General features: G+C 39.6%; 2 protein-coding genes across 4 annotated transcripts in view; one reads left to right on the top strand and one right to left on the bottom strand.

Annotated features, from left to right (window-relative positions):
• Positions 1 to 6,849, top strand: part of tnn (tenascin N) — a 44,340-nt gene extending 37,491 nt beyond the window's left edge. For 2 of the 3 annotated variants that reach the window (XM_056390862.1, XM_056390861.1), the window contains 7 exons: positions 68 to 198; positions 806 to 944; positions 1,112 to 1,263; positions 1,807 to 1,903; positions 2,017 to 2,181; positions 2,726 to 2,889; positions 4,263 to 6,849. In XM_056390862.1, coding sequence (XP_056246837.1) covers positions 68 to 198; positions 806 to 944; positions 1,112 to 1,263; positions 1,807 to 1,903; positions 2,017 to 2,181; positions 2,726 to 2,889; positions 4,263 to 4,430 — 1,016 coding nt within the window. In that variant the 3' untranslated portion in view covers positions 4,431 to 6,849. The remainder of the gene's footprint in view (positions 1 to 67; positions 199 to 805; positions 945 to 1,111; positions 1,264 to 1,806; positions 1,904 to 2,016; positions 2,182 to 2,725; positions 2,890 to 4,262) is intronic. The other variant, XM_056390860.1, reaches the window with a different exon arrangement.
• Positions 6,850 to 10,878: 4,029 nt separating this feature from the next.
• LOC130178535 (uncharacterized protein KIAA0040) lies at positions 10,879 to 18,324 on the bottom strand. Its single transcript, XM_056390863.1, has 2 exons — positions 18,145 to 18,324; positions 10,879 to 14,481 (listed from the first exon to the last, which is right to left on the bottom strand). The coding sequence occupies exon 2, from the start codon at positions 13,802 to 13,804 to the stop codon at positions 13,466 to 13,468; it is 339 nt and encodes a 112-aa protein (XP_056246838.1). The 5' UTR covers positions 13,805 to 14,481; positions 18,145 to 18,324; the 3' UTR covers positions 10,879 to 13,465.
• Positions 18,325 to 19,965: the final 1,641 nt, after the last annotated feature.

The following is a 19,965-nucleotide window of genomic DNA, read 5'->3' as shown; positions in this document are numbered from 1 at the left end:
TATCAATACACGAATGTTCTTGTGCTGCAATCCACTCTGATTCATCTATTCATATTCTTGCCCACAGATATTGATGCCCCCAAGGACCTGAAGGCTACAGATGTTACACCGGAGTCTGCTTCTTTGACCTGGGTTCCTCCACTGGCCGACATTGAGGGTTACATCCTCACCTACAGAGATGAGGATGGCAACATGGAGGTACTGAGCCATGAGGTTTAAACACACACACACACGCACACATTTTCTCACCCAAACAGAAAACAAAACACACCAAAAGATATTCAGATATAAAGTTCGTCAGTAACATCAAACGCGTAATTGCAGCTGTTACATTAAATTTGACTGACTGGTTTTGACAGTATGGGCAGATGCAGAAAATATCCTGCACTGGGTTAAATCAGTTCTACTGTACAGTTGCTTCAAGAGTCCTGTGAATAACAAACTACAGTACTGGGCTTTAAACCCTACTTTTACTTTTACAAGCATGCAAATAAAGCTTTTACATTACTTTCTTCACTGTTTGAAAAATTCAGAGGCCAAAGATGCACGTTCACTCTAAGCTCTGTAGAACGCTGACCTCTTGTGGCTAGAAATAAAACTAATCAACTGGAAGAAATGTTAAGGACATGTGTGACGTGACTGATCTTTTCCTTCATACTTTGGGGTTTTAGAGGAATTGAGGAGCCCATTTAAGGTCTTTATTAAATTTGATCATATCGGCAGCATCAAACTACAACACATTATAACAGACCATTGCTTTACAGTACACTGAGTGCTCAGTAAGATTAATTTGTGTTGTGGTCAGACTGTTGAAAAGCAGCTGGGAGCCAGTGAGAGCAGTTTTGCTGTATCCAGTCTGGAGATGGGGAAGAGGTACATTGTCACCATCATCGCCTACAGGGGCAGCAGGAGGAGCAAGGTGGTGGAGACCATCTTTAAGACAGGTCTGTACACATTACCTCAGATATTACTGGCCTCTCTAAAACCATGCATAATGTGTATGATGCTCTATCCTGACCTGATATCCCATTGTCTTTTCTTTATTGTAACATGTAATTTTACATTTGACTATTGGAAGTTCCTAATGTTCACATCAAATCCTCCTCCCTAGTTGGCCTCCTGTACCCCTTCCCCATGGACTGCGTTCAGATCCTGAGGAATGGCAATAAGCAGAGCGGCATTTACATCGTTTATATCAACAATAACCAGTCCAAACCTATTGAGGTCTACTGCGACATGGACACTGATGGAGGCGGCTGGCTGGTACGGCTTATTGATAAACTGCACAGACCAAAATATGGACATACATACAGGACATCTTTTAAAGAAGGTTTTATAATATTGATAAAACATTTTTCTTTTCTTTTTTTTTAATGATTACATGGGCTGAATTTATACAAGTAAATATTAAAGAACCATCCCACCAATTTTACTAATGAATTTCAGTTTACTTATCTTGAGAACTACTCAACCTGTGAAAACAGTTGCACAATATTTTCTGTGGCACTGGTGAGAACCATCAAAAGTCTGAAAAATAATCCTAATGATTTCCACATGCTGTTGAGTTGCATGGGAACATTAGGACCTAGTGTGTTTGGAGCTTGACTGCAGAAGATCTTGGTCTCTGCTGATTCAATTTTGACTTTTTATTTTTTTATTTTTTTATCAACATCTGTCTTCTGAGTACCTACTTTGGGTTGTTGTTGCTGCTACTGTCATTTTAGTGGAAGGAACGGTGACCAAAAACCCAAAGCAAATTGTGTGAAATGTTTGTGAAACAACTGTCACACTTCCTGCTGCTTTCAGATGCTCCAGCGTCGTACCACTGGCAAGCTGGACTTCATGAAACGCTGGAGACAGTACATAGCAGGTTTTGGCAACATGACAGATGAGTTCTGGATTGGTGAGCACACAAATGTTCTCAGGAGGCTTCTGCAGACACTGCAACATGCCTATATGAATAGTAATGGAGTATTTCCTCTCTCTTTCACACACTCTGTTTATCTGTTCCCCCAGGTCTGGATAAGATATATGAGCTTACCAACACTCCTACTCAATATGAGTTGCGGTTTGACTTGGGCGTGGGCTCAGAGAGGGCATACGCTGTATATGACAACTTCAAGATTGCTCCAGTCAAGCAGAAGTTCAAACTCACTATTGGCAAATACAGTGGGACAGCAGGTGGGTCTTTTGATCTCCAAGTCTTTTCCAATTTACAGGTAGTATGAAAGACTGAGAGTGAACAGATAACATGTGCAGCTTTCAGGACTTATATTTTCTCCCTGACACTTTACTCAAATAGGAGTCATAGAGAAGAAGAGAGGGCAGAGGCAGCAATGAAACAGACAGGGGTGGGAATAAAGGAGTTTGAAGCACTAGGCATCCCACCCGTCATTCTGTGGGGTACTGGGAAAGCAAACACACACCAACAGTGGGTGGGATATTTGATTCAGAAACTTATATTCATTCAGTAATAGACAGTAGTTATATAGGGACGATGGTATCTGACGGATACAGATGCACAGCAAGTGGGACACTGTCTACACATACCACAGTGTGCTGAAACAACATACACTGTACCTCTGTTTTTCTCATTTTATTAGTCTTCCATCAGGAAGCTAATGGAAGCTAAAGGAGTGAGCAGCGAAATCTGAATTATGTTTAGGAGCTTGGAACTGCATTTTAACTGTGCTAATTAATGTTGATGGTTGTTGATGATCCCAAGGTGATGCCATGACCTACCACCAGGGCCGACCCTGGACTACTGTGGATTCGGACAATGACATCGCCCTGGGTAACTGTGCCCTGACCCACCGTGGCGCCTGGTGGTACAAAAACTGTCACCTGGCCAACCTGAATGGAAAATGGGGAGACAGCAGACACAGTTTGGTGAGTGAGCAGGGAGGCAGCTCTGCATTGCTAAACTGTAGATTGTTGGTTCATGCATGCAAAATGTAATTTTCTGTCAAAGAGCTGTCCAGACAGCAAGAACAAAAAGTTAAAAGAAAAAGAAAATGGGCAGCTAGTAGAGCGGTATATCCACTGATTGCAGGGTTGGTGGTTTGATCCCTGGCTTTTCCCGCCCACATCTGTCCTTGAGCAAGACACTGGATATGCATTACAGTGCATTACATCACACTGATATCAGTACTCTGATAGCAGGTCTTGACGGTTTAACATCAAGGACAAGGTATAGAAATTAACTGTTTTCTGTTGTAGTGTGTCTTCAAACCAATAGGTGGCAGTGATGGTGTTATGTTGTAACACATATACTATTATACTAACCACAGTTATCAGTCTTTGTATCTTGAAAATGAGGCTGTCAAGCATCATGCCCTCACACCTAATCCCATTAAATTATGTAATTCTCTAACGTTGTACCATTTAAACTGACTTAATTATAGCAAGATACACTGCAGACTTCTTGTCCAAACAATATTCATCTTTCATAGACATGATTAATAATGCAAGTGATTCCTAAAACTTTTACTCTGTTTGCCATTCTGAATCAGCCCAAAATGACTGTGGAAAATAAAAACAAAACAAAACAAATATCTGCAAACTCATAAAAAGATATGCAATTAGTAGTTAGTAGGCTGCTCTTGTTAGGATTGACACCTTCTAAAATTATATACAACAAACACTGCAAACCATCAAGATCTAGAAGATGTTTTGTTTTTGCATCCATTCTCAACATCTTTACAAAAAGACAACAAGGGTGCTGAGCAGGAGGCTGTTCCCTGGTCAGCAATCAAAGACAACTTCACCGCAGCCCACTTCTAGTTATTTTGTTTTGGATTGTTGAGGTGAAGCAGAAATGGCCTGAATCCATCAGCAGTGATAAGAAAACACATTTCTCACACCAGCTATAAACCATAAGTGTTTTTACCAGGCCAATGGGGTAACAACAATAGTTATTATGTCTAAGGGAGACTGATAGTAAAGGAAATGCCGGGGGATTTCTCTGCTCTTGTCGAGATTTCATCCATAATAGCGACACTGCTGATGTCTCCTGCCATGTCTGTTGGCGAAATGCAATAACAGTCAAAACAAGTTTGTACTCACATGAAATGATGCCAGAGGCTGGTATTTATTAGTGTTTGTCATTCTGCTTGTCCGTCATGCCGCCTGCCTGTTCTGTGACTTCATTCTTTCTGTTTCCCACTTTCCTCATAACGTGTCCTTCCAACACCCCCACCCCCGCCGCTCTCCCTTCCCTCTTTCCGATCTCGTTCTCTTTCAATCTGCTGTCCTGCTGCCAGGGAGTGAATTGGGAACCATGGAAGGGCCACCTGACATCCCTCGACTTCACAGAGATGAAGATCCGACCTTTGGGAGCCCTGTCCAGCAGGAAGAGACGGTCGTTGTTGGCCAGAGAGAAGAACAGAAACATGAATCTTCAAAAGAAATTAAAGAGCACCTCTTTCTAAAACCACATCATCTGTCTTCAGCCATGTTAACCTGCCATCACACTAGACTGGGATTTATCTCCTTATTAGTGTAGCTTGGATCACCTGTTTTGGTCCTCTGACCACACAGGAAGTCCCACTGGTCTACATGCCTCTGTGTCTCACACTTGGACAATATGTACTCTTTATTTGGGAGGTAGGCAAAGAGAGAAAAGCTCATATGCAATAGTAACTTATTTTCTGTTTATCTACAGTGAGAGTCATCAAAAATTCCTAGGTTTAGTGTGATTGTGGGAAAGCGGCAAATGCGAAACTGCCTTTGAGTTTTACGTGAACTGAAGTTGAACATTAATGAGTTTAGTAGATCAGTTATAGTGTATTTGTAATTTTAAAAACTCCTGTTTCACTGATTCTGGTACAAACCCCAATTATAAATCAGGAAACAGTAGATTTAAGTAAAATTGGAAACCAATAAATTCAGTGTTTCTCCAATTACTGCATTAATTTTTACTTGTTTTTGTCAAAACCTCAGGGCAGCAGCCGGGGTTATTTGTATTATATTTGTTAATTTCATGTTGTATGAAGAATTTGAGTAGCAACTTTTCCTGTGTATAGTAGTACTGTCATAATAACATGAATGTTGAAAAAAATGTTGGTCAAAGTGGTTTGTGTTTTGTTTTAGATCAGGTACCAGCAATTAGCGAGTTAGTGCCCTGAGTTTATTGATTATGAAGCTGGCTGGCTGTGACGCATTACACTGCCACTGTGCCTCCAAAGCTGTCACATCACATTAGTTTGTGTTGGACAAGCCAGGGAATAATAGTGGATGGCTGTCTGGAATAGCCATATTGCACCTGTTTTACATTCATATGCCTGGGACAGTGCATATCAATCATTGTGATGTGCCCATATCCAACGTCAATAACGATGAAGTTTGTTTGCCCCATCTTCAGGCACTTAATGACCAAAGTCTTGTTTTCAATCTGGAAAGCTGACAAAGATCATTAATACTGGTTTGACTCTGGCTTTATTACTTAATTAATTTTTTTTTTTTCTTCTTCTTTTTACACTTTATTCACAAACTGTTGGATTACATGACAAGGACGAAGTGCATCAATCAACCTGCTAATCTGCCAGAACTGATTCACAGTCCTTGTCTCATAAATTTGCCTTTTTTTTTTTTTTCAAAGCCTTCGTGGGCCTTAAGGTTTTATTCCAGCTGATCCTCAAAGGCTTTTTCAAGGACAGTATCCTCAGTAAGGAATTAAATTTTCTTTTTTTTTTTTTTTTAAATATTGTCAAACTGACATAGCTGCTCATTAATATTCATGCAACACATTCACGCAATGATTAAGTCTTTGTCACATGAAGACACCGTAATTTTCCTTAAGGAATAATAATTAATGAGGAAGTAGCTCTGTCTTTTTTGCTCCACATATTTCAAGGAGCTGGTGGTTGGAAGACTGAACATCTTAACACAGAAATTATTTTATTTTTTTTCATCACCACTGTCACTGTACATAGATACACAACCACACTGAGCGTCTGCAAATGTCAACCATAAGGTTGCGCTAGAGTTAACGTCAGAGGATCACCAATAATTAGCATTCATCCTCTGAGAACCATGGGTGTTGACAAATTTAATGGCAATCCCTTGAATGGTTGTCCCAAGTACTTCAGTTTTTACCACAGTGGTGGACGGCCCCCCGAGAGCCGTCTGCTAACACTGATGCAGTACAAGATATCCAAACTATCAGTGGCTTTAGTTCAATGATCTACATCTAAAGGTGTCCTCACATTAATTTGACAAAATCTTCTAACCCAGGAAGAACTTTCAAAAGCATCACAGTGTTCAGAAGAAGATGGAAGTTGTTCATTTTACAGTGTTGAGTTGTTATGAAACTTGGATGACACCTTACAGTAAAACTGCTCATGCATATTGTCAAAATATTAAGCCCTGAATTGTAAGGTTGATGAATACATGAGTACTGAAATGCTCCTCAGATGATTTTTTCTCTATTTAAAACAAAGTGTTTCTCACAGTACAAAACATTTATCAGACTAATGACTGTTTGCTCTCTGGTCTCTCAACAGTTTCCCAATTCTGTATCTCATAACATGTAACAGCAACGGCTCACCGGCTGTCTGGGCAGGAACCCTTACACAGCTGCTAAAAGTGTACAGAAAGGATATAAACAGCACATTACGCCATTTAAACACAAAAAAATACACATAAGATACAATCTGCTCAAACAAACGGCACCACTTTAGGAAAGTCCTTCCTACCCCATAGGCAAAATGAAGAAGTAGACTATTTTTGAGTGTTTGTTCATCCAAATCAAATAAGAGTGTGAGAAGCCAGCTGCCTAAAATTTGGCAGCAAATATTTCCAGCATAGCATTTCATTTCAACTTTGAAATGAAATGTCTCACAAAAGCTCATTGATGCGAAAGGCCTTTTCAGCCACAGTGATTGCAAATTACTTTAAGGAGATTGGTTCCTGCCATTGCTCTGCGAGGCAAGTGGTTTGCTTAGTGCCAGGATAAACAGAGAGAGGAGAAAGCAGTTTGCCCTTTCTCTGCCTCTCTTTCTGCCTCTCTCCTCTGTGTGTACATATACAGTACACAGTACAGTATAAGCTTTCTGACATGCAGATACGTCTGCCTGTGTCACTCGGGTTGACACTTTCAGTTTCACTTACAGGTCAGTGTGATGTATTTTTTCCATGACAGAACTTAGTAATGTGGCAACAAGGGAGTGTTTGTTTCAAGGGGTGGAGTGTGTGAGCAGTTCATGGAAAAATAGAAGTACGCTAATGACGAGAGAGAAGGGCAGACAAGAGAAGAGAGAGAGAGAGATTTGGAATGAACCTTTATTTATCGAACTATCAAACCACAAATGAAAACAACACCCTAAGATCATGGTGGGAATCCCAGTTTTACAGGATACATTATAGGCAAAGTACATGTTTAACAAAACACAGTTTCTTAACCAGGCATCCACGGATCCCCTGGTATTGCAGGGAGCCCGTGGAAGATTTTAAACGAAAATGTGTATGTATTGATTTTTTCTTCTTTCATTTTTGGCCTTTGTTTGGCAGGAACGGCAGATAGGAAACAACAGGAAATAGAGAGGCGGATGATATCCAGCAAAGGTCCCCAGTAGGAATGAAAGCAGGAATGTTATTGTTATGTGGTTGGCTATGCGCGTTAACTATTCACCTGTGAATATTGATATTTGCATTGATAACGATTCTCCTGTTTGGCATTCTGGCAGTGCCACGATTCTGTCACATCTCAATTTCAATCCACAGTTTTCGTTGTGCCATACAAGTATTTCATGTGCATCTTCAACCCACCTGTACCTCAGCAGCTACATTCTGTCGTGTTTTCTTCATGTTTGTGTAGGCTGCACATTTGTCAAGAACCACAGGTTAACTGTGCATACTGCAGACTCATTTAACAGGCTAAGTCATATGAATACAGCTGTTGCTAGGGATATTGGTCGATGTCAGCTGAGCCACAAGAGAATTTGTCACACCTTGGCCAAGCACATCAGTGATAAAAAATGATTTGTGAGGGAGCTGGATACACCTCCTGATCAAAAACAGGATGCCTGACTTTTTTTCTTTTTTTTTTTTCACGTCACATGCAGGGGAAATTGTTTAAGATCATTCTCAAAGACAAGTCCTCAGGCCTTAAAGAATGAAATAAACAAACATGTTGTTGACATGCTTTAAGTTATGCCAGTACTGTGACAACACTGAACATCTCACGCAGGTTAAAAAATCATGATCCGTGAGACGGAACAAATTTCCCAAAGTACATGTCTCAGCGTTAATAATGTCAAAGATGAATTGCTCCTCAAGCCAAACTGATTACTTGCATCAAAGATTGCTCTATACGGCTATCAAAACGATGATGAAAATTACATGTTCAAGAAGATCACTAGAGGCAGAAGTACTTATCAATTACATTGCCCTTTGCAACATTCAGATTTGTTTATTTACATATTTTTTTTTACATTTATAAACCTTTCTCCACCCCTTTTATTTACTTATTTTCCATAGTTCATTGCTGTAAAAGTGGATGCTAGAGTAATAACAAATCTTGATGTTCAGAACCATGCACAGCAGATATCATGTATGTGAATGCACCACAAACTTATTCAGCTCTTTGTTGGTTGTTTTTTCCTTCACATTTCAAAGTCAGTCACAGTCCCTGCAGTGTCAATAAGAACAACAATAAGAGCGTGTCAGCAATCTGAGAAAATGATCACAGGCTTTGTTCCCATTCAGGTTGTCCTAGCAGCCACGTTGAATGAAGAGGCCTGTGCAATATACGGCATGTTCACACGTACGTCAAAACTCTGTGAAGTTTAATTTAAATAGAAAGATGGGATTCCACAAAGATAGAAAAATATTTTATTTCTCTCTCTGTCATCTTCCACATTGTGCTCTCCTTTATCATTGTTTCTCTATATGTCAGGATAAATTATGCATGCAGAGCTACCAACAAAGCCCAGCCAGGCGCATAATTAAAAAAAAAAAAAAAAAAAAAAAAAGAATAACCTCAGCATTTTTCAACTGTGGAACAACAAAAACATGTCCTAAATATACAATGTCGTGCATAATTGGATGGTATCAAAAAAGTGATGCTATCGAATAGAGAGCTATCCAGGTTGGCAGATTTGCTGTTCAGACAGCAGACAAATCCTCCCACGTCTGCTCCCTCTGATCACAGCAAACTGACAAAGGCAAAAAGAAAAAACGTATATATATTTTATATTCTCTACCTTTTGACTCCTGCAGCTGATTTGTAAAGTCTCTAGAAAAATAGAATGTGATATGCTCAAAGTGAGGGAAGTCGAAACATATTGAAGCTCAACATCACAAATACTGCCTACAGGTGTTGAGAAGAAAAGCGTGAATGGTGTGAATATGTTAACCAAAAACAAAGTGAAATCATTAATGCAAACAATGCTTCAGCGTAATGTAAATAACACCCGCAATACTGTATGAGAGACGTGAAATGTGTGATAATAAAGATCAGTAACTCATGGCCAGCTGGTAACTGAATGCAACCCGGGAGGCAACTGAGATGGAATGAATTAAAAAATTATTAGCATTCATGTGTGAATTATTGAACGTATTTAGTAGAAACAGAAAACAGTAATTTTCCTGTCTGGCTGAAACGACGGCAGAATATTTAAAGTATTAGATTCTACTATACTGTGGAAGCCAAAACTCAACAATCAGGGTGTTATTTTCAACCATCCTACAGATCTTTAAAATCATTGATGCGTTTGGTTTTAGATCTTTCAGCATCAGACTCCCTGCTGTGACTTTCCAGTAGTAGCATCTCAGTCTGGAAAGTCAAATTAATCTTCTAAAACTCTTGCCAAAACTCACTTATCTGTGAATAGTTTTCGTAGTTTAAAGGAATAGTTTGATGTTCAAGGAAATATGCTAATGCACTGTCTTGCCGAGAATTAATTGAGAAGATTGATACCACGCTCATGTCGGTTCTAGGGTGACCATATTTTAACACACTCAAACCCACATCCTTAAAGGGGCTATTTGTAAGTTTTCTTTCCCGCTGAACTTGGTTTCTTGTGGTTAATTGTGTTTCCTAGAAAAGAGGTTACTGTACGCACTCTGAGCAGCAGTATATCTTCAAAGCAGCTCGGAGGCTTTAATGAGTCGCTATCAGAAAGTGAGGAGACGGGCTGCGGCTGGCTGGTTAATGTGCTAACTTCAGACTAGAAAACGTGATGGAGACAAGAGTTAACATTGGTGTTTCTTTTCACAGCTGGATACAGCTCTTAGCGAGTAAAGGAATGAAGCTTGATGCTGAACTTGCAACATGTCTTCTAGTTTTGGGGGAATGGGGAACACTTAGCACACCTACCAAGCGCACCTTGAACGCAGCATTTCCGTTGCCCAGATAACTTACGAAAGAAGGGGTAGCCAAAACTCCTGTAGGTCTTTAGAAAAGACAGCATCACAGCTAACTGTTAGCATAGTGACAGGTTCTGTTAGAAAGAGCTGCTAGGGTCATAGCCTATGACTCTCACCTATAACTCATAGTATAGCAGCAGCCTTGACAATCACATATTGACTGATTGACACACATACAGACCAATCAGTGTTGAATTAAGAAGTATGGGTGCATTGCTTCTATTTTAAATGGGACAGAACATGAGAAACATCTGTGTAGCACTGAAAACAAGTATCATATAATTAGTATTTTAATTGTTGTGAAAACTGGGACATTTTAGTGTCTTACAGATATTTGTCGGGACTCAGGACACTCGGGACACAACCCTGGACAAACCGGGACGTATGGTCACTACAGTATATACACTAATTATAAAGCTGGAGCACAGCAGCCAATTAGCTTGGAAACAACTAGACTGTCTCTGTGTGTATCTTACGACTCCAGCTACCAGGATTTATAAAAATCACAAATTAACATGTTATACTGTTTAATCTGCACAAAAATGTAGCTACTAAAAAGTGTAAAAATCACATGAGCCAATGTGTCAGACGACTTCCTGAAGTCTAGTAACTGGTCCCACCCAAGTAATGGTACAACACCCCTTGTACAGAACAAAATACAACAAAATATAATTTAAGTAATTATTGGTTATTTTGTAACTATTGGACACAGACAGGCTGTTTCTCCTCATTTTCAGTCTTTTCCAGCGAAGCCTTTTGGCTGCTGGTTCTAGCTAGATATTTATATTACAGATGTAAGAATGGTATCATTCCTCTCATCTTGTTTAAGATATTTCTCATGACGTCAAAATGTTCCTTATAACAGTAGCTAATGATTACAAGACACTCTGTAAACTGGCTGTAAATCTTTCTGTGATAAACACAAACCACAAAGACACGATAAGTTTGTCTGTGATGTTATTTCTTAGGAAACCTTTCAGTCTGTGCGGTAGCACTGATTAGTCATCGCATTGCTGCTGAAGTTTCAGTTTTTTCTTCTTTTTTTTTTTTCGCAGGGCAAGCTTTCAAATTAAGCCCAACATGTACAGTTTCTCTCTGTGAACATGAAGCAGAAGAGACAAACCCCACTTCCCACATGGGAACGTATCTGTCTGAGCAGTAATGAAATGAGTGGGGCCTGTTTTCCCAGCAGCACTTGAGCAAGAAGATCAACTTAGTGCCAGTGTAAACTAATGCATAAAGATGATGATACTGCTGAGACGCCTCTGCTTAATTGGGCTTTGAGATGTCATACACTTAAAATATAAAATTAGCCTTCAGGCGCAATCCAGTCAAAGCCCAAATCATTTGATTATTTCAGGGTTTCTCCTCTTCTTGAATATTTTAAAAATATGTTAAGTTAAATTTGCTTTGAATACTCTTTAAATCTCTTCTTTCTTACTGCATAACTTTGAGGTATATTCACATGCATAATTGAAGAGTTTGACTTACAGATGGAATAAATTACCATTGTGTTTGTTTCTCAGCTGAATGTAATTATAATGCTGCTGTGTTTACAAATGTTATTAATGCAAATAAACCTGGACCAGTATTTATCAAACTTCTAAGAATTACACTTCGCAATGTTCCAAAAAGACAATTTAGAGTAATAAGACACTTTCATCAGGCAGCGTCCTCCTGTAAAACTAAACTTTAAGATGATCAGATGATTAGCAACAATGAACAAAGCGACAAATACAATCATTTGTCACATTGTTCATCCTTTGTTAAAGACATAGATTTTAAAGTTTTATTTACATTCATGGAAACCAATGGAAACTGGAGCAGGAAAGAAATTGTGTGGCTGTGGTATACATCAGAGAAATCATATGGATAATTCATTATCCCATTGACAAGTGCACACAATGAATATGCATGGACAGTGACTGCAAACATAATTAAGTCAGCTTAAGTTGTGTTGTTTGCGCTTGATAAGCGCAAAAAATATAAACACGAAAAGAGGTGTAACATTCTATTAACTCCTATTAAATCAAACGCAAGTAGTAGGCTAAACTTCAGAGAGCTCTATTAAATGTTAATTGTTTTCTTATAGAAGTAAATATGAAGAACTTTTTACTTTTATATTTCACTTAAGTCCAAAAGGTCAATAAATACAGGCCCAGAAAAAAGCTACTGACTTTGATATAGACAAAGCTGTTTCCTAGGGTTAACCAGTGCACTGAAAAATCTGTCTACCAATTTAGGAAGGACCACAGATTCTAGTTGTATTTTTTGCTTTTTAGGGGGGTTCCCTTACCTTCTGATTATGAATTGTGCCTTTAAGGGTGACTTGACCTGAACACCAGAACACTCTTAAAAACCAAAAAGTAGGATAAGTGCCTCTCCTGTGGGCTAAATTGTATCAAATAAAGCAAGAACGGGAAATCAAAATGAAAGAAGTTATAATTGTTTTCTTCTGCATCCTATGAGTTTAACCTTTTAGATGTCAGTGCATTTTCCTGTGAAAGTGAGAGTAAATCAGCACTCTACACTGCAGCCCGAATGTGAGTAGGCAGTAATACAGCCATCTGAACACTGTGCAGACATCAAATTGGCTCTCTCTCCCAGATACAGAGGCAATGAATTTTATATGGGAGCTCTAAGAACAAAGTGCTCTCAATAACAGTGTACTTCTGTATGTCTCACACACTCACACACTCTCTCACCCACTCACACACACATTTGACACACATTTGCAAGTATACACACATTTATATATATATATATATATATATATATATATATATATGCTCCTGTTTGGATATTTCTTGCTTTATGTACAACACACCAAAAAGCGCATACCAAAAGCTGTAAACAATGTAATCAAATCTCCACATACGACATCATATGAATAAAAACTGACAAAAATTTGTACACTTTACAATATTCAACCAAATCTGTGACCATTTCAATGTGAAGTCCTCCTCATTAGATTAAGCAATGTCTTCAGCCTCCTTGGAGTCGAAGATAGTTTGAGTTTTGCACTTTTGAGGCGCTCCATCAGCTCCACTTCAACAGCTGGCCCAGTATAAGCAATCCCAAAATAAAAAATCCATTCCTACACCATAGCCAGGGCAACCCTGTCAGGTGTCATCGGCCCCGGCTTGACAGAGATCCACAAGTCTTCCGTATTGGCCGAATTCTTTTTCTTCTTCGTCTCCGACCTTGTGGTTGCCATGGCGTCTCTGCAGCAGCAGCAGCAGCAACAGCAGCTGTTGGCATGACGACAGCAGCAGCAGTGGCAGCACACCACCAGGGTAGTAAGGAGAACCAGCAGGGGAAGAGTTAGGAGGACCACCAGACAGGCTGTGTTGTAGACCCCCTGGTTGTGTTTCTCTGTAGCAAAGCTCCAGATTTGGTTGAAAAAATCCTGGATGCTGTCTGTTTTCCCATCCATGGCTTTGGGATAGGGAGCTGTGACTCCTTTTCTAATTGAGTTGGTGTGGCAGTTTTAAAGTTTTAATAAATCCTTTAGAGAGTTGTGAAGTTTATGGGGCAGTAAATGTGCGTAGCAGGCTGCTGGAGACACCAAAATAATTAAGATAAGTTTTTAATTTGAGTTGAAAAGATCTTTTATGTAATGTGACTCCACTTTTAAAGTTCTAAGATGTGAAGTTTTACTCTGTGTTCAACAAAACACCAATCCAACAGCTGTCAGGTCAAATATTTCTGGTGACTTGACTTTCATGTGCTTGTCTTCTATTCATGGAGATCTGCATTTAGATAGTCATCCTGAGTACTATCTGATGAGGCTTGTCTAAATGCATAGGCTTGTGCTGTTTACACTGGAAGCTGAATTTGTGGATGCACCAGAGCATTTTTTTAAACAAATCCAAAAGACCAAAAGCTCACTTGTTTATGAGAAGGTTTTCTTTGAAATCTCTCAGTTGTGAAGATTCTGATCTCCAGGGAAAAGCCAAAATCTGCACTTGAGCCAAGTGTGTTTATGCCACTCGACATTCCACTTATTGTCCTCTTGCTCTTTGTCTTCTCGAGCCGTCTCTCGTCCTCTTGCTCTTTGGCTTCCGGTTTAGTTTAATCCAGTTGCAAAGAGGTGGTTCAATTTGGGCATGTCTGTGGAATATAAAAAAAAAAAGAGAAAGTGAATACGGACAGAACTTCAGCTGCCAGCAGACAGATCATCTTCAAACTCCCCCTTTCCTTTCCCTGCATTCAATCCATCCATCTTTCTCTGTCTTTATCATCTCTATTCCTGCTCTCCCCCTCTTGTCATTGTCAGCTTCAGATTTCTGCAGCTCTTCCCTCATTAATACTGCAGAGGAGTCATCCAGGATTCAGGGCAGATCTCTCTAGGAGTCCCACTGTGGAAGACAGGGGCAAAGAGAGCGAGAGAAAAAAGAGAAAAACGAGGGAGGGAGAAATGGAGGGAGATTGTGTCTGGGGGGGAAGGGGAGACACAGACAGAGGTAACCAATCTTTCTAAGAGTCCCACTGAGATGGAGAGTGTGACAGAGTGTCAGGAAAAAGGGAGCGAAGGGAGAGAGCTAGGCCAGAGAGATACCTTCTGGAGCAGGTTCATCTGAATATACCCAGTTAATGGTTCCCATTGGACGAGATAAATGAGACCTGGTCTAAGTTTTTCTATATGTCTGATTGTAACACTTTCGTCTGGCATCGGATGAAATCCCCTCTTAACAGCTGAACTGGAGAAGAAAACATGGTCTGAGATGCTTTAGTTGTTCAACTAGATCTGCAAAAGAAAAGTCATTGTACTTTTTTTCCTCTAAGAGTATAGATTTTTTGATTAAGTCTGATGCCTTGAGGTGACATCTTTATTTAAATGGTGTTAAACAACTATAGTTTTTCAAATGATTAAAACACTTTGACTCAAGTATGTCCCTTTGAGTCTCTAAAGCTCACTGCTGCACAGCTTCTTTATATTCTAGTTGCAGGAGCAAGAAAAAAAAAAAATTCATCTCACATTTGGCTGCTTCTTTTGGCAGAGAGGAGAGAGGAAGATGCACCTGCAAGTGGAGAGCAAATAGATTTGGCATGGCTGTCGCTGTGCGTTGCGTCTCATGTGTGAAATTGGTTTACCCGCAAACAGCCCGCTAACTTCCCCCCTGTTCCGTTCCTCAACAGGAAGCTGAGCGCTTAAAGCTAAGTAGCAACCTGAAACGTCAAAGGAAGAGAGTTCAGAAAGAGCTGTCTCATCTCAAAAAAAAAAAAAAAAACACAACTGGGCTGATCTAAAATACATTACATTTGAAGCTGTGCTTATTTTCATATTAAAGTTAAAAAACATGGGCACATATGCAGCTGTGCGTTTTCAGTGTGGGGCTGCTGGGCTTCATAAACCTTAAAGGAAAATGTTCTTTTGTTTTCAGGTGAAAGCTGGCCACTTGATCCTTTTAAATCTATATATTATATGGTTTCCAATCTGGGACAAGGGGTCGCAAGATTAACCTGAGAGGTCACAAGATGATTAAGAAGATTGGAAAGGAGAAAAATATTTCTGCTACTCAAAATTCTTTCCATTTTTCCTCTTATCTTTGTTTCTTGTGAAACACGTTTTTACCTCTTCAGCTGTCTAAAAAAGTCTAATAAAACAAACAAAAATACATTAGTTTGCCCTGAATCCGGGCTACAATCTTTACATTAGATTGTTTTTACAGTTTATGTACAGAAAACCAAATGTTTTTCCAAAATTTCAGGCATTATTGTTTTTTCTGCACTTTTCAATCGCAGAGTTGAGTTTTCAAAAAAATAAAAAATAAAAAAAAATAATTATTAGTAGTGATATACGCATGAAGCCTGTGACTGCCGAGAATAAGCGCCACCAACTGCTGATGCACTAAACCCAGTCACATAACAGTAGTGGATGGAAACAGGCATTAATTTGTGTTTTCTTTTGTAGATTTTGTGGAAATTCTGTTAAAATATGCCTTTCATTTGGATGGAAATTTGACTATAGACTACAGAAGACTGCACGTTGTTGTGAGCCACAGTGACACTGCCACATTATTCTTGATTATTTTCTCTTCTGTATGTACATGTTGCCGTGATGAGCTTGGCTGAGCTACAGCGCCCTTGTGTACACTCCGAACTCCCTCACATTATGAAAACACCGTCAACACGACGAACCAGAGTTACTGAACAATAACTCTGTTGGAAAGAGACAAAGACCAGGACCAGCACAGAGGTGTGATCTAGCTATATATAATAGATGACTAACAGTGTATCAGTGGTAAAGTCATTGAGTGGAATGGATAAGTCACTAATTGTTAAGATAATTATAGTTTCTGGCCAAGAAAAATGAAATCACTCTAAGTTATTTGTAAACATGAATAATCTCCGGTTTTCACACTGACCGACACAGGAAATGTAAAAAAAAGGAACTTAGTTCATTTATTTTATGACCTAATTTTGTCTTATCTATGTGCTTTCACACAAAGGCCGGTCAAAATAGACAGCTTAGGTAGTTTCACAACTAGATGTCCAAATTATTCTTGAGGTAAACGAGTATTATTGCAGCCTCTTTCTCAGCAGGCCATCCGCAGCACTATGAACATAAATTGCAATGTGCACTCTTTGAACTGTTGATGACACGTCTGAACTGCGGTCAGTTTGTGCTTTAGCAAAGGCACAAGACAGAAGATGTAAACCATAAAGAGAATATAGCCATGTTTTTACAAAAGATGGACTCTTAAAAGAGACTCCAACAGGCTTTAAATATTTCCTTGCTACATATTATCTCACTGAGATGCCTTTCTAAGACTCTCTCACTTTCTCATGACATTGTGGTCTCCTGGAGCCATTCATATACAGGAAAAGGCCAATTCTGGAGCACACAAAGCCAGGAAGGGGCTGAGAAAAATGTTATGATTGCACTCAGTTAGGCCCTGTTGCTTTTTAGGGAACATTTGCGACCTAAAAGACAAAGTTGTGACAGAAGGGAAAGCAGGAATCTTTAATGACTTGCCCCCAGCACATGTTCATGAGCAGATCCCTCATCAAGCAGTGTTAATACACTATTAATACTTCAGTTAATACTTCATGTTCAGTTTGACATGAGTCAGCCACCATCAAACAAATTCAATTCTATAGTCGTTTGTTTTCTTCACAGGAAACATGAGTTGTCTTATATCACTAAGTGCAGCTGTTTTTCACTTGGTGGGGTACGTGCCAGCTGTTAATCTGGAGGAGTGAAGATCTCCACAGTGAGCAAGAGCAAGTGCATGAGCGCATTAAAGTTCAGACTTGCATCAACTCGATCCTGACTCAGTGAAATGAGCAAAGTTCTTACAGTGAAAGCAGGAGGATGTTTCATCTTTTTCTCAGATGAAACAAAAAAATCTGTGAAGGTCCATTAAACAGAACAACAGGAAGTTATTCTGTATGCAGCAAATGTAGAGACCATAACAAATGACAATGTTAAACCTTTTCTTTTCATGAGGTGAGTTTTAAATTACATGGTTTACTTCAAGAAAGTAATATGAAGAGTGAGTTGCAGTGACACTCTAACTGGCAGGCAGGAAGAAACTTATCAGCTTAACGTTGCAACTTGTCAAACATCCTGTCAAATCATACCGCTGCCAAAACAACATTTTTTTTTTTTTTTTTTAGAGGCAGTCTGACACTGTGGCAACAATTTTACCTCAAATTTCCAGGAGTCACACAACAGAAAGCATCAACAGCTTATATAAACCACTCACAACAATTTCAAAGTATTTAAAGTTACTGGCACTCAGTATCTCTTTGAAAGCGGCACCTTACCCCCACAGGCACTTGTGAAGTGGCAGGTCAGGTCTCCTCTCATGTCTAATCCAGTCAGCTGCTCAGACTTCTGCTGTTTTCTGTTTTGGCATCTGCTCTGTTCTGGTCCCCCTCACCCAGACATCTTGACAAGTCTTCACTTTCTGTTCCTCTTTCTCTCTCTACCCTTGTTACTCGTCCTCCTCCGCCTCCTCCCTCCCTCCCTCTCTCTCTCGCTCTTTTAGTGTGTGTTTTGGTCACAACGTCATTGCACCCTGCCCACTTTGTGTAAGAATGGGCCCTCTGTCTGTGCTTCTGTGTTTTCCTGTATGGCGCACTGGATTCTTGCGGTTGCTTTACTCACACAAACACTGAGTGATGTCAGACAGAGGAAAAAAGTAAACTGAATATGAGGCCTTTACTAAATGTTTCTTGTAACAATTTCCACATGTAAGATATTAAAAACAAGGTTCCTCTCCATGCACTGATCTGAAAGCCTTGCAACACCAGGATAAGTTGCAGGCAAAGTTGCAGCATTTTACATAATAACACTAAATTACAGTTTAAACGAACACTACTCCACCCTCCTGACAGCACTAAAAATGGTAATAAATAGGGGAAATGAAAGTTGTGTGTGCGTGGTGTGAGCACCACCTTGTGAAAGAGTCTGATGCTATAGTGAGATATGAAAGAGTGAGGTCATTTGAAGTGCCCCCACACACACACATACTGTACACATATACACACACACACACACACACACACACACACACACACAAACATAAACACTCTTACTATGCCTGTAGCATTGTGTTCAATGCCCTTTCAGTTCAGTCAAGCAAAAGAGGATTTATGCTGAAGTACGAATAAAGAAAAAATCCATTTTGCAGGCATTAAATAGCAGTCTATGTGCTTGTCCTCTTCTGAAAGAGGGAAGCTCTTTTTTTTGTCTAGAAAATGCATGAAATTCAAAATAATAAATGAGATATTTCACTTCTGATGCCCTTAAAGTCATTAGTGGCAGTGAAAATATCAAAAAGTTAAACAAGAAAATTGATATGATATGTAACATTGAAATAGGATCAGGCCACCACTGCCATGCTATAATGATTTACTGTGGCTACAGTAGATGGAAACATTTTGTCTTATAATCATGAAAACACACTCCCTGACCAGCTGACCTGCTGAACGTGCAGTGTGCTTTTTTGTAGCTACAGGGCATGGTTACATAGAAATTGATGAGACAAGCCTTGTCATGTCTGCAGGTGTGTCTGAGCCATCTTAGACAAATAGCAACGAGCCGCCCACACACAAACACACACACACACACACAGAGAGAGAGAGAGAGAGAGAGAGAGGGAGCCAAGCACAGAGGGTGCTGTCTGACAGGCAGGGCGTGTAGTGCTACACAGTGAAACTATATCCCAGCTGCTGTTGAGGCACTACAGTGTCCAGTCACCTCAAGCAAGTGTTGATTAATGACCTCAGTGTAGCAGCACTTTTCCTTGATGGAAGTGCTCCTTTGCAAGTAGTTTATATGAAAATCATTTCACTCTATATTCCATTTACTGCTTCTGATTGCTGCTACTGCAGACTTACTTGCATGTAGAAGCCTTCTTGTTATGGATTTGCTTTGTGCACAGATCCAAGCATGCAAACCTGCAGGAGTCATGTGAAAATCTTAAATTTGATCTGCTTGTCAGCCATGAGAAGATTCAAGAAATGATCCGATAAAGCTGTTGGATCTCATGCAACAATGTCCCTTTTCAGATCTGCTGTAATTCAAAAAAAAAAAAAACCACCATGCAACTACTGCTCAGTACAAATGGGCAATAGTTGCCA

This window comes from Seriola aureovittata, chromosome 12 (genome assembly GCF_021018895.1).
Source record: "Seriola aureovittata isolate HTS-2021-v1 ecotype China chromosome 12, ASM2101889v1, whole genome shotgun sequence".
Lineage (NCBI taxonomy): Eukaryota > Metazoa > Chordata > Actinopteri > Carangiformes > Carangidae > Seriola > Seriola aureovittata.
The sequence above is the reverse complement of the archived record's forward strand: the minus strand, read 5'-3'. Positions and strand labels throughout refer to the sequence as shown.